General features: G+C 37.7%; 1 protein-coding gene across 6 annotated transcripts in view; it reads right to left on the minus strand.

The window, feature by feature from the left end:
- The window catches only part of LOC149203292 (DNA-directed RNA polymerase III subunit 1-like), a 450,745-nt gene that overhangs the window by 58,131 nt on the left and 379,062 nt on the right, over positions 1-13,552 (minus strand). For all 6 annotated transcript variants that reach the window (XM_089403379.1, XM_089403376.1, XM_089403378.1 and 3 more), the window contains exons 23-25: positions 8,658-8,813; positions 8,363-8,479; positions 8,068-8,135 (exon numbers count right to left, since the gene is read on the minus strand). In XM_089403379.1, coding sequence (XP_089259505.1) covers positions 8,068-8,135; positions 8,363-8,479; positions 8,658-8,813 — 341 coding nt within the window. The remainder of the gene's footprint in view (positions 1-8,067; positions 8,136-8,362; positions 8,480-8,657; positions 8,814-13,552) is intronic.

Below are 13,552 nucleotides of genomic sequence, written 5' to 3' on the forward strand. Positions count from 1 at the left end.
TTTTCAACATTTTTCAAAGATGGCCACTATCAGGCATAGAGATTAGGATAGGTTGGATGGAGCTTCCAACTACACCATGTGGAAGGCAAGGATGTCCTTCCTTCTCGATGAATATGACCTGAAAGCCTACATTGATAATGTAGTGACAGCTCCCAAGGATGCGATCAGATGAAGGAATACCGAAAAGAAATGGCATGGGCGAAAAGGTTGATCTTAGATGGAGTCCGAGATCATATAGTCTCACGCATAGTTGGCCAAGGGATGTCCAAAGAGATGTGGGATGCTCTCTCCATGTTGTATCACGATGCAGAAGGGGGAAGGCATAGATCCCTTCCTCACCAGAATTCAGGTGGTCTAAAACTAGCTTGCAGTTGTTGGGGTAGCGCCTTAACCCACAAAACTAGTGCGATTGGCACTCAACAATGTCTCAGAGGAGTGGCAGGTATCCGTACAAAGTATCTTGGGCAGAGATACCTTGCCACGATGTGGGCCGATTTGCAACAGGAGGAGTTGAGAAGAGCTCTGTTGAAGAGATCTATCAGTGGCAGTAGTAGCAGTAGGCAAAAGGTGTTGAAGGAGGAGGAGAATGTGGCCCTCACATTTAAGGGTTCCAGTTAGTGGCAAGGGGAACAGAGGAAGAAGAAGAAGGACCTGCGAAAGGTAAAGTGCTTTAGGTGTGGTGAGCTCGGTCACTACAGTACCCAATGTCCTCTAAGAAAGAAGGACAAGGAAGAGAAGCTGGAACAAGAAGTAGCTTCAGCAGAGATCAATAGGCTGTCCTCCAGGTTGGAGGAAGACTTTGCGATGTTCACCAATATACCTCCAAGAGTGAGGTGGGGTGACTTGGAGTTGTAGCCCCAAAGCTACAGATGGGAAGGGTCCTTGAGGAGTCCACCTCATGGATCAATATTAGGCAAGGGGGCCCAAAGTTTTCAGTAGCAAGATGGATCAATGGCAGTAGATGTAGTCAGATACCAGAGTGACTGTGCAGAGACTAGTAGCAATCCTAAACTGGGGAGCATAGTGCAAAGTTGGCAGCAGTGCAAGTGGCACAAAGCAAAGTCAGCAGCAACGCAGATTCTTTAGAGACAGTGCAGAGGCTAGTAGCAGCCAGAGGCTCGGGTGAGAGATGCATCATACTGAACACAATTGATTTAGTATTTTGGATGTTTTTTAGTTGCAGATGCAAAGTTGGCAGCAGTACAACAAAGTTAGCAGCAACACAGGTGTAGCATCAGAGTTGTGCAATGGCCAGTGGCAGGCAGTCACAGAGGCTAGACATCAGCAGCATGACAGGAGATGATACAGAGACAAAGTGTTGTAGCAGGGTGTGCAACAATAGAACACATTCCTCACTAAGAGGGAGTGTTAGTTTTTGTAGCATCAAATGTGTTCTAGCCACAAAATATGGTGGAGAGGATAGAATACATGAGATCTCCAAAACCCATAGATTGTTTCTGGAAATTCCACCTAGAAGTTGTTTAATTAGATTACTAGTCATTTTTTAAATATTTCCTAAGTCTAAACTTAGGGAATATGGTTAATTAATCAATATTAATTGAAATAAGGTGAGAATAGTCTAAAAACTAACACGAATCGATCCAGAGATGATCCTAGCCATTGATTAATTTTTAATCTTGGTCGTTGGTGCTCCAATAGTGGATTATAACAGGAGGTCGACGTGGTGATGGAGAATACACTTGAGCAGTTTGATTTCCTTGGCAGATTGATTTCCAAAGTAGCAACAGTCAGTGATCGAAGAGAGCCAGAGATCAAAGTAGTGAGTGAGGGGTAAAGACAATGACGTTGGAGGAAGTTTTCCAGATAGAGTGAGTGCATATGCAGAGAGGCAGAAGAGCCACAGAGAGGCTAACATAGGGACTGCGCAGTAGCTTCTAGAGGCAGTTCGATTTGCAAAAGTGTTTCAAGAGTCAGTAGCAAGCAGACGAGGCAGATCAATTTGAGATCCAGACCGTACAAATTAGAGCTTGCGTAGAGCCCACACAGAGGGTGACGCAGGGCAATTCGCAAAGGGTTTTAGAGGCCAGTCTTCAGAGCCCAATTTTGCTGTGAGGTGAGGAAAATTCCTCACTAGATTTTTGCCAATATTTTTCTCTGTAGGATTGCCAGATTCGACATCCAGATTAATGTACTCAGATTTCACTGCTTCTTAATAATAAAAACCCTCATTGTTGCACTGGTTTTCCCAAGTTGGGTTTTTCTAAGGACATTTATCCAAAAATAATTGTGTCATTTTCATTGTGTGTGTGATTTCTGCATAATTTTATTTGTGAAGGTTGCAATGTGTTTATTTTGATATTTGTTGTAGCAAACAAATCGTTAAATTAATTAACAATTAGAAGAAATAACACCAGTTGCTGCAATAGGATTTCAGTAGTTGAAATTTTCACAATGACAAGAGAGTGTTGGGGACAAGGATGACTTAGTGGCACATTTGGGACCCCGATATCATTTGCAGTAGCCATGTGGGTAAGCTGATAAAGAGGGCGCTTGTTCAGGCATTGCTTGAGGACAAACAATTTTTGGTGGGGAGGACTATCATGTCCCCAATTAATAATTTTTCCAAGGGAGTTCTAAATTTTGCAATTTTTGGCAGTTAATTAATATTTCACATATAAACTTAGGAAAAGTGGGTGAAAAAGGAAAATTTATAAAGGTGTCAACCCCAAACATTGGAAAAGCTAGGAAATTCAATGGGAAGTGGAGAGTGGGGGCCACTCCAAGGGAATACGCATCCCTTAGAGGAATCTGAATTGGGTGAGAGAGGGAATTCGATGGGTGGAGCCCACAAGGAGCATGTGGGATGGCTGACTAGAAATCAGAGGTGAGACTCTCATTTTGGGGGCTTTTGACACTTTGAATTTTAGAATTAGAGTACTCTTGAGCTGCTTAGCCAAGACTACCAGTGCTACTTACCACAAGGATATTTTCAAGCGGAAATCTCATCTCTTTCCTCGGTGAACTCAGAGTGCCACTCTAGGAGAAATTTTTAGACTCAATGGATAGACATTTGCTGGAGTTTGTGGGACAAATCAACTCTTTTTTAGTCAGCCCGAACTTCCAGGAGGATGCAGGGGCAGAAGTCATTCCACTGAGTTGAGGGAGTTTCAAGGGGAATTTTGGCCAACGAATTTAGGAGAAATTTCACTAAGGGTGGACCAACATTTGGGGTGAATTTCAGAGTTGGAAGTTGTTGCTCCTGTGAGAGCCAAATCCAACATTTTTAGGGCCTGCGCAGTGGTGTTGCCAAGCAAATTTTGTGGGGATGTAGTCATCTCATTTGTGTTGGGCTTGAGAAGGGATTTCACACACATTTTCCAAAGGAATTTTGCAAGGCCACTCTACAGCTAATTGAGGAGGGATTGTGACATATTCATTAGTTGTAGTTTGTGGGGGACGCAGAATCCGTTAAGGAGGGCATAGCACCAAATTTGGGTAATTTCGGGAGGTCGGAATTAGCCCAAATCATTTTTGGGTTTTGATGGACTAGACTCAAGGAGTTGGCTCCTAATTTTGCAGAATTTTTGGGGGATTTTTGGTGTTCCAAACAGCAGAATTATTTGGCCACCAGTGGGGAAGAGTGAGCTTAAAATTTGGGTCACAGGTGGTCAGTAGAATTTGCCCAAACCCTTTCTGGGTTTTTTGGGTTTTTGGTGGAGAGCTCAAGAATAGTTTGGTAGAATTTTCTGAGAACTTTTGGAGGCTCAAACAGGGGTTTCTTCCAACCAATAGTTGCAGAATTTCTAGGGCCAGTGCAAAACATTGAGTAGAAGCCTTTCTTTTGCATCCGGGTAGCATTTTTCTCACCTGGGATTGTCTAGTTTGGTTTGGCAAGCCCAGGTGCACATATTTCATGCATTGTAGGGAAATGCTTCATCTACGAGGTCATCATGTTGTCTAGAAGTTTAGCATGACCTGGGAATCATGTGGAGTATGAGTGGAATAGCATGCCCTCGAGGCCTCAATTTCTCTATGAAAAACTCAAGTGAAAGAAACCATTCATTAGGGGAAATGAGCATAGGCACATCAAAGTGGACCATAATTAGCTATTAAGGGCATAACAATACTTCGAACTGGGATTACCTTCAAATATCTAACTAGACCAAGTCCCATAAAAGTGTTCCCTATCTTTGTAAAGGTGGCTACGTAATCAACTCTATTAGGTACTTCCATCCCCTAAGGAGAGGTGTCATTTCCAAGGTTAACCCTTCAATTCATAGCTGGTAGTGACAATAGGTGGCAACGAAGGGGAACGACTTCATGGCTAAGTGCCATGGCCAAGGGGCCAACTAATGGAGGTCCACGTTCTGAGTGTATAGATGTAATGGGGGAAGAAATCGTGGAGGCATGAGTTACCCCTTTCTTTGGCCTACTTTTTCCACCCCTCTGGTGCACCTTTTACTTTTTGGTAATGCTTTTATATGATGCATAGCTCAAGGGTCCAAGCTTGCTTGTTATGATGTAGCATTTATTTACCCCTTTAAGATGAGTCAATTTATCACTCATCGGGGTTGGGATGTGTAAGGGATCCTTATGATGAGATGGAGCATCTAGAGCTCAAGAACTGAGTGATGGCTAATGAGGAGGGTAGAGCCCATGCTAGGATTTTATACACATGCTAATTATGTCCGGACCATCTTTCCCATTTTAACTTTTCTTTTTCTTTTATTGTAGCCATATTATGCTTTTATCATTCTTGTAGCTGCATCAACTCCCAAGGATAAGTTTTTTGGCCCTACTCAAGGATGTGGATGTATGAGTTCCAAATCGCAATGAACTAATGACAGTTAACCCCAAGGATGGATGTGGTATTAAGCGAATGATGCAAGATTTAAAATATGGAATGGTCATGGACACACTATTTCAATCCAAGTTTCCTAACTAGTGCCCCTCTTGTAACACTAAGGCCTTACTGGAGGTCCAATTGGACTAGGGCTAAAGACTAACCCCCTGGTAAGGTAAGAGAACAAGTTTACAGTCACGATTGGTCAATCATCTAGATCACCCCTTTATCCATGATAGAATGCCCAAAACATTAAGTAAAAGCACTTGATTGCAAAATTGTTAAAGTATCTATTAGAGTGATAGTACATCTTCATTTAAGAGGAATGTCGGATGGTAAGAGGTGAATGACCCATGCAAATGGTAGACGAATGTGGCATATAATCATCATTGAGCAATGTGTCGGGCTACTGGCTGGTTTGCTGTCCAAGATAGGAGAAAAGCTTTCTCCCATAGGGTTACAATTTTGGTGGGTGACAGGGAGCTAAAGTACATGCAATGCCAAATATTAAATTTTGATCTAGTTTACTTTCCCAGCAAAGTATATTGACACTCGTTAAATTGCCACTTACATATCTCTAAAAATCAAAATCAAAGTGATACATGCACAGAAAAGTTGTTATGCAATCCTAATCCTAAATCTATAAGAAACACAGTGTGTGTGGTAAACAATAATCAAAGCATTCTCATTACTACTGGAAACAGGCCCCGCCCTATGCCTTACAATTGAACATGTAAAGATTATCAAATTTCTATTCGATAATGGCATCTTGTAGAAATCCCAAAAAATTCTCTATAGAATCTGCAATCTGTTGCAAAACTTGTCAAGAATCAACATATTTGCATTATAAAAAATTAAATTATAGATTACATTATTTTTAAAATTTTCATTTATCTGGATCCTAGCACTTCGAAATTCCAGCAGATCCATATCTGTATCCTGTTAACTTAGCTTCACAGTAATCGCACACTATAACAAGACTCAGCCATTTTACATCAACAATATATTTTTCTTAATTCTTGAAAGCATCAGTTCTATAATTTAATGGTTAAACCTGAATGTTATTCCAATTGATGTTACACAACCTTAATATATCAATACAATCAGAAAAACATTGTTTGCCTGCCAAGGATCATACTTGCAAGTTCTGGGCAAGTATTCATGAGTTTTGGCAAATCCAACAAGTCTAACAAATCCATGGTGAGCTTTGAATCCTGACAAGTTTTACCCTCAAATTTCGATGAATACTCATTTCAGGCAAGACTTGGCAAAACTCATGAATCTGCCAATTCTCACTGTCTCACAACACTGGTCCTGACTCCTATGTCCTTGATTTATGGTGAATGTCTGATGAATGAGAATTCCATTTATGATAGCTTTCTTTTGGTTTTAGATTCAGATATCAAAATTCTTGTGCGTCAAGGAGTCAAACCTGTAATTGCCCTACAAAAATTCTTTTTATTCTCCCCATCACCTAAGTTGACTAAAATAGCTATCACTTCATAAAATCCCCAAGTTGCAAATTTCTTAGGAATACCCCTCAAGTTTGAAAAACATTAACTCAGAACTGACACAGACTCTGTGGTGACAAGGGCACTTTCCCTCGTTTGCTTGTACATGATATGAACAAAGTTTGTTATCAGACAAAATATTCAAAATGAATGCAATATAAAGAAATTCGTGTACACAATATGTAAATTGTATATAAGTAATTGATAGTAGAAAATATGATGATTTGATAGTACAATGGGGCCCTGTATATATACTACAGCAGACTTCCCTTTCATTAATAGCCATGTCCTTTGGGACATATCCTTTCATAATTATAATTATATTGTATTAATTATTATTATTATTATTATTATTATTATTATTATTTATTTTATACATATTTATGTTCATAACATTTTCTTCCCCTTAAAAATGCTTTGTCCTGAAAGCATATTGATAAAAAGGCTTGATATCGTTTTTTTGTTGTGCAATTTCTTTGCATCTTTCCCAATTCTCGAAGCTATCATCTTTGATGATACAATATCATATGAACCTCTGATTGATAAGCAAATTGTTGAACGGAAAAATTATCTAACCATCCCAATTCAATGTTCTATGGAAAGTTGTGCATATAGGATTTCCAAGATGAATTATTATCATGAGACTTGACAGTACTAGTATCAATATTCTTCTAGAGATGGGTTAATGTTTTCCTTATGAGTGATGTTGATACATTGACTGTTTAATGCACCTACTCTTATGATGTGGACATCAATAATGAGTTCTTGTAATAAGATTTTCCTTTATCATGCTTGTAATCTTCACACAGTGGCTCTTCACTTGAAATTTCTGTTGTTTGCACTACAACATCTGAGTATGTCTCCACTTCAATTGGATTGGGGTCATTTTGAACTATGAGATTAATGGGATCTATAGTTGTTCCCTTTAATTCAACTTGAATTTTCACATCTGAAGATTTCAATGCTTCCCATTCGATCAGTAGTTGTACTTTGTTTTACAGTGACTTCTTATCCTTCTTAAGCTTCTTAATTTGCATAAGTAATTTTTCAATAAAAATTGGCAAAAGGTCTGATTATGGTCAACAACCAGAACCGCAGAGAAACTTTGACCAAAAGAATGACTATGGCTAAATGCCAAGTCAGACAAGGTCTAAGAAGAAGTGTGTCAATGGCCGGGATCCGAATTGGATCCAATATCAAATGAGACGAACAAAGTTTGTTATGACACGAAATAAGTAATTAGCAGTAAAAAATAAGATGATTTGCTGTACAGTGGGGCCCCGTGTATATACTACAGCAGAGTGCTCTTTCATTAATAGCCATGTACTTTGGGACATGTCTTTTCATGATTATTAATTATATTGTATTAATTAATTATCATTATTATTATATTTATTTTATACATATTTATGTTCATAACAGTACAAGAAACTTAGAGACTAATTCCTAAAAGGATAATTTGAGTCATAACAGGTATGAGATCAGAATGATGCTACTTGTCCCAACCTTTCATGAAGCAAAAGATATTTACAATCAGAAATTGCAAGGAAGAGAGCAATAAGGTTCATTGTGCATGAATACTATAAGAAATAAATGCTATTTAAGATGTCAACAACTTTATCGCATATTGGAAGAAACACTTAGCAATATTTGTCAACAAATAGCCATTAAAAAACTGATAGAAGAGTTTGACAAAGTACAGCAAGATTGTGCAAATACTGAACAGAAGTGAATAATGAGATGCAACGTTACCCTTCAACCAACAGGTTGTACTTGCCCTTATCTTGGTTAATGACTGCACGCTCCACTGTTGAAATACCCTGCAAGTGAAAAATACAGAAAACAACCACCCAAGTTATAGGACATAACCCTAAAGGTCAAACTGTTGAAAATATCATTGACAACTTTAATACTTGGAAGAAACGATAAAAAATAGACATTGAATTGCAAAAAAGTTATCATCTTTGAAAGGAAGCTGTCATTTTTGTAGAAAATGAGACATTATAATGAGAATACAAAGAATTACTATAACATTTCTTTCACTGACCTTCACAATAACCTTTGGAAGCATGTTTCTCAAGAAATGCATAGCAAAGTAAAGCTTCATTCTATCTGCTTCAGGTGGAAAAATCACCAGTTTCTCATGGTCCAGAACCCTAAGGTGCTGCAAGATTTCTCATTTTAGAACCGGACATATAATTATCATATCTAAATGAGTAACTCATCTGTAAACAACTAGAAATCAAGGTTTTCCATGTCTAATAGTGAAAGCCAATGATTTTCCATAAATATTTCCGAAATTAAATCTTCAACACCAGAAAACAATGTAAACAAGAATAAACCTGCTGCTTCAGTTTCATTTTTGGAGTGACCAAAATAGCTTCTGCCACAGTATAAGCAGAAATGTCAAGCTGTAGGGACTCAATTCTCTTCATATCTAGCTTGACTGATATAAATGCTTGTCCAGGTCTCAATACTGTCTTTATGCTCTTAGCAACCTATATCAAGAGCATTTGGATAAATAAGAATATAGATTTCTATAACAGGCATCCATGTTCAGAAAATAGGATCTTTACAATTAGATACAGCACAATATATAATAAATTGCTAGCAAAATAAAGCACCGCAAAAACATCATCAATTATACCTTTAGGATTTTCCTTAATTTTCATGCAACAATATTCAACTATTAGTCACTTGAAACGTTACCATCAAAGGAAGGAAAGGAGTTCACTGCCAAAAGTTTTACCTACTTATCTGGAATCTGGATGATCAGATAAAGCAGCTTAACTAGAAAAATAATTATGTATTTACTATTAGGAAATGGGTAGGTGCACTTAATAAAGGATACGGAAGGGTTCCTTTGGTCCTGTTATATTTAGGAATATAGGCATGTATGGTTTTTAAAATTACCTATAATGCTGACCGTTAGGAAAGGAATGTGTTTCTATCAATAGCAATGTCTATAAAATGGCAATCTTGTAAGTTTAGTGGGTGTCCCTTTATGGGACAAGGTGCTACTTCAACATTGTAAGGATGAATGTGCCATGCATATAACTACCCACTGTTCAGACCTAATACCATATCTCAATAACTAGTATTAATGATAAGAACAAGGCCATGAGTATACATATATGAAAAGCAGGACGAGAGCCTCTTATATACCCCAGCAATACTACACATGTAGAAAGAGCAGTCATATCCCATATATGACCACCAATATATAAAGTACAAAAGAGAAATAGTATCACCAAAGGAAAAGTATTTCAGATTATCAAAGGAAAATGGAAAATTCAAGTGACAAGTCAAAGGATCACTCTAATTTGTAATCCCACTCAAGCTGAAACAAAAACAAACATTCAATTCATTCCCGAGTATGTTGTCAAACCGAACAATTTTAAGTGCCTTCTATTTGTTGATTTCTGATAGCATCGGATATGCTCTAAGGTTCAAAATTTGCAGTGAGGCTAGGACACATGTACTCCAGAATACCCAGAAATCGTTTTGGGAAATTCCACCCGAAGAAGGTTTTATTAAAATAAATAATTATTTTTAATGGAGGCCTAAGTCTAAACTTAGGAAATTAAAATAATTAAATGGTATTAATTAAACTGGGGGTGAAACTTCTAGAAGAAGACGAGGATCAAGCCAAAATGATATAAGCCATTGATTAGACTCTAATCGGGGCCGTTGGTTCTCAACGAGAAGATTATAAGAAGAGGCTTGATGGGCATTTGGAAGATACATCGAGTAAGAGATCAAAAGATTGATTTCTGAAGAGAGCAGTGCAGCAATTGCTCGATAAGAGATTGAGGTGATTTCTTGCAGTGAGGGGCAAAGATAGTTTCCGATTGGAGAGTTCCCTGATCCGAGGATACATCGCAGAGAAGGAAGAGAGAGATCCAGAAGAGGCAGCACAGAGCCACATTGGGAAGCATAGGGCCACGCAGAGGCAGCGTAGAGCTTGAGAGGAGATCCGAAATTTGCTAGAGAATCGAGTTCCAGAGCCAGAAGTCGGGGTGTGAGACCGAGAGGGCAGAAAGTCGAAGTTCCAGAGGCAAATCGATCAGCCAAAGGAGTGACGCAGTCCCCAGAAGCTGTGACACAGAGCAGCGCAGTGATTGCGCAGAGGCAATTAAGGGCTAGTCATTCAATGGTTGGATCAGTGTTGGATCGCCAGTGATAGTGTGAGGTATATCTCACTCATCTCTTTGTCAGTTAGATTCTCTGTATTGGATAGCCAACAAGGCATCCAAAGATTGTATTCAGAAATTACTGCTTATTAATACAAACCCTCAATTGTTGCACCTGTTTTCCCACATTAGGTTTTTCCAGGGACATTGGTCCAAAAATAACGGTGTCACTTGTGTGTTATTTCTTTTTTGCTCAGATTCTTGTTTCCACATATTATTTAAAATTGTGAAGGTTGCAGTTGTATTTACTTTGATATTTATATAAGAACACAGTAAATAACTTGCATGGATTAACAAGTACGAGAAGTAATATTAGTTTGCAGTAGTAGTCATTCGGGGATTCTCGAATTTTCACACTGTTGGCCACACTTTGTTAACAATCCAGGAAAGCAAAGTACAAAGAAGTGGAGAAAATTTTTCGAGGATCAAAGTCATCAATTGTCGTCATTCATCCTCGTAAACCCAATTTCTGCAGAGTTTATTGTAAATGATACTAGTATGACCATTTAATTATGTAACAACACCTAGGTAAGTCTCTGATTTTGGCAAAGGATTTCATCCTAGAAAGCTTTTTAACCTTGAATTATGTGTGTTTGTAAACACACCTAATCAGCATAGTTTTTCTTCCAGCGTAAACCCCAAAGCTAGGGTGGAATTCATTGACAAGGTCTTAAGTGAGTCCTAGTGTTTATCGAGTCTGATGTAAAAGTGTGTTTAAGAGTCATTTTAGTGCATGGTCCCTTGCAATCAGAAACCATGGCTATATTATTTTATTATAAGCACACTTGGTTTCATAATAGATCATATTGTGTCACAGAATTGGGTAATGTCTTGAGGGTTTGGTCTGAATGTGTATTTCCCCTTCTAAGGGTTGAATTAATTGTAATATTTTGATGTAAAAATATTTTAGTGCACGATCCCTCGCTATCAGAAGCTATGGCTAAAATATTTGAGGGTGGAAAAATTATTAATCCCCTTTAGAGTCAATTAATTATTATTTTTGGCTAAATTAAATAAAAATCCCAAGCCAAAAAATTAATCAATTTTGAGTCAAAAAAATAGAGAAATTAATTTCTCTCCAAGTGGAAAGTATAAAAGATTCGTGGGTCAAAAAGAAGTCAAATTTTGGAGGTCCTCCACCAAGAGAAAAATGGATATTTTAAGAAAATTTGAGCCCTTGGACCTTGGTGGTTAAGTCAAAGTCAATTTTTTGAGGAAATTAATCCAAAATATTAATTTTTAGATTAATAAAAAATGGTTTTGAAGAGAATTTCGAATTTTTCCTCAAAAATAAAAATCCAATGATGAAGATTGAAAAATAATCAAGTTATTTTCAACGATCAAGATTATTTTGATGAGGATCAAGCCAACTAGCCATTGTTTTCCACTTGGAGGGCTTTTCTCTATATAAGGAAGCCATTTAGCTTCTATTTCCCATCTTTGGATGAGGTAATTTTGCAACACATGTACTCAGTTGCTGCTTTGCTGGAAACATTTTTTTCATCATAGAAAGACTTTGGGGTTCAGTTCATGGTGTTCTTGTATCTGTTGATCTGTGGTATGTGTTGGCTATGTGTTTATCCTATATTGTGTTGAATATATTTCACTGTTATTTCATTTTTCGATGATAAGAACATTCTACTAGTACGAGCTATCTTAGGTGATCTGATTCACTATATAATCTAATAGTTTCTCTTGAGATTAAATAGAGATTTACAAGTACGCTAGTCCTTAGGCTCCAAGTTCACAAACTATGGGGAAGAGCCAACCTTGTTTGGGCTCTAAGCTTTCATTGTGGTGAATTATTTTGCAGGAGGGTTTTGGCTGGTCTATCTTTCCAAATCATTCATCCATAAAATTTATTTAAAAATTTCTCAAAATCTTTTATTTGACCTTGGGCTACAAAGAATTAATTAGCTAATGAGAGTTGATAATTTTAATTTGTAAATATTTGTAAATTATTGTAACCCTTGTTTTGTGTTAAAATTGGCAATTAGGGACAACTTCCACCTTAAGACAGCTCATATGATGTAGATGATTATCGAATTGGATTCTTTTTTCAGAGAGGTACAATTTTGATATAAAGATCATCTCATTCTAACAAGCAGAAATGGAATTATGAATTTATTCTTCCTATGGACAAAATTGTTAAGGTCGGCCTTAGTCAAATGTAGACCCATGAAGCCATATAGATGGGTCTCCTCACCCTCAACGAATTGTATAAATAGGAGCGACCCTTCCCTCATTTGGACATTCACTCATCACACATCACATCATCTCTCTGTTCTCTTATTTGGTTCGTAAAACTATTGGAGGCAGCTTCTCTTCTTCGCATGTGTGGCAGGAGGCCGAGTTTGTCCGGGGCAAAACAGGTTGAAGTTTCAGAGCATTGACCAGCATTGACTAAGGAGGATTTGACTAGTGTCGACCTCGGCTTTTGGGCCAAAATTCTGATTTTTCTAGGCTGCATTTATTGGCACAAAAATCGAGTTTTGGACAGGTTGACTTCAGATTTGACTATAGAAAATTACAGCAGTGTTTCTCTCTCCTTTGACTGGGTTTGACCAAATTGTTTTGGGCTGATTTCGACTCTCCTAGAAGACCGAATTGGACTGTTGTTTGGAGGATATTTTGGGACAACTTTGACCACTATTGACTTTCTGGTTAGGGTTGCATTGACTGCTGATTTGGCATATCTGTTTTGGATATTTGTAATCTCTCTCTTTGCTGAACTATTGAAGAATAAAAAGAAAATTTGATCAAAAGGTTTCCTCACTTGGGGTTTGTCCCTGGCATCTACCACATCTTGTATCCTCTTGTCTTGGCTTGTTTTCTGCATATGATTTTATGTTCTATCTACATTTACTATCAATGTTTATAAGTTAATGTGATTGCTACTGGATATAATTGGAAATTGTCATTGGGTTGCTAAAGGAACATTGAAGTAAATTGTGCTTAAGCATAGAACATACCATTGTTATAAAAAATTAACATTTTATTTTGTAGCACTTGGGGTTTTTGCGGTTTTGAAATTTTTTGTATAT

The sequence above is a fragment of the Pinus tabuliformis genome, chromosome 2_1 (assembly GCF_031772625.1).
Source record: "Pinus tabuliformis cultivar Carrire ecotype Pingquan chromosome 2_1, CPIR1, whole genome shotgun sequence".
NCBI lineage: Eukaryota > Viridiplantae > Streptophyta > Pinopsida > Pinales > Pinaceae > Pinus > Pinus tabuliformis.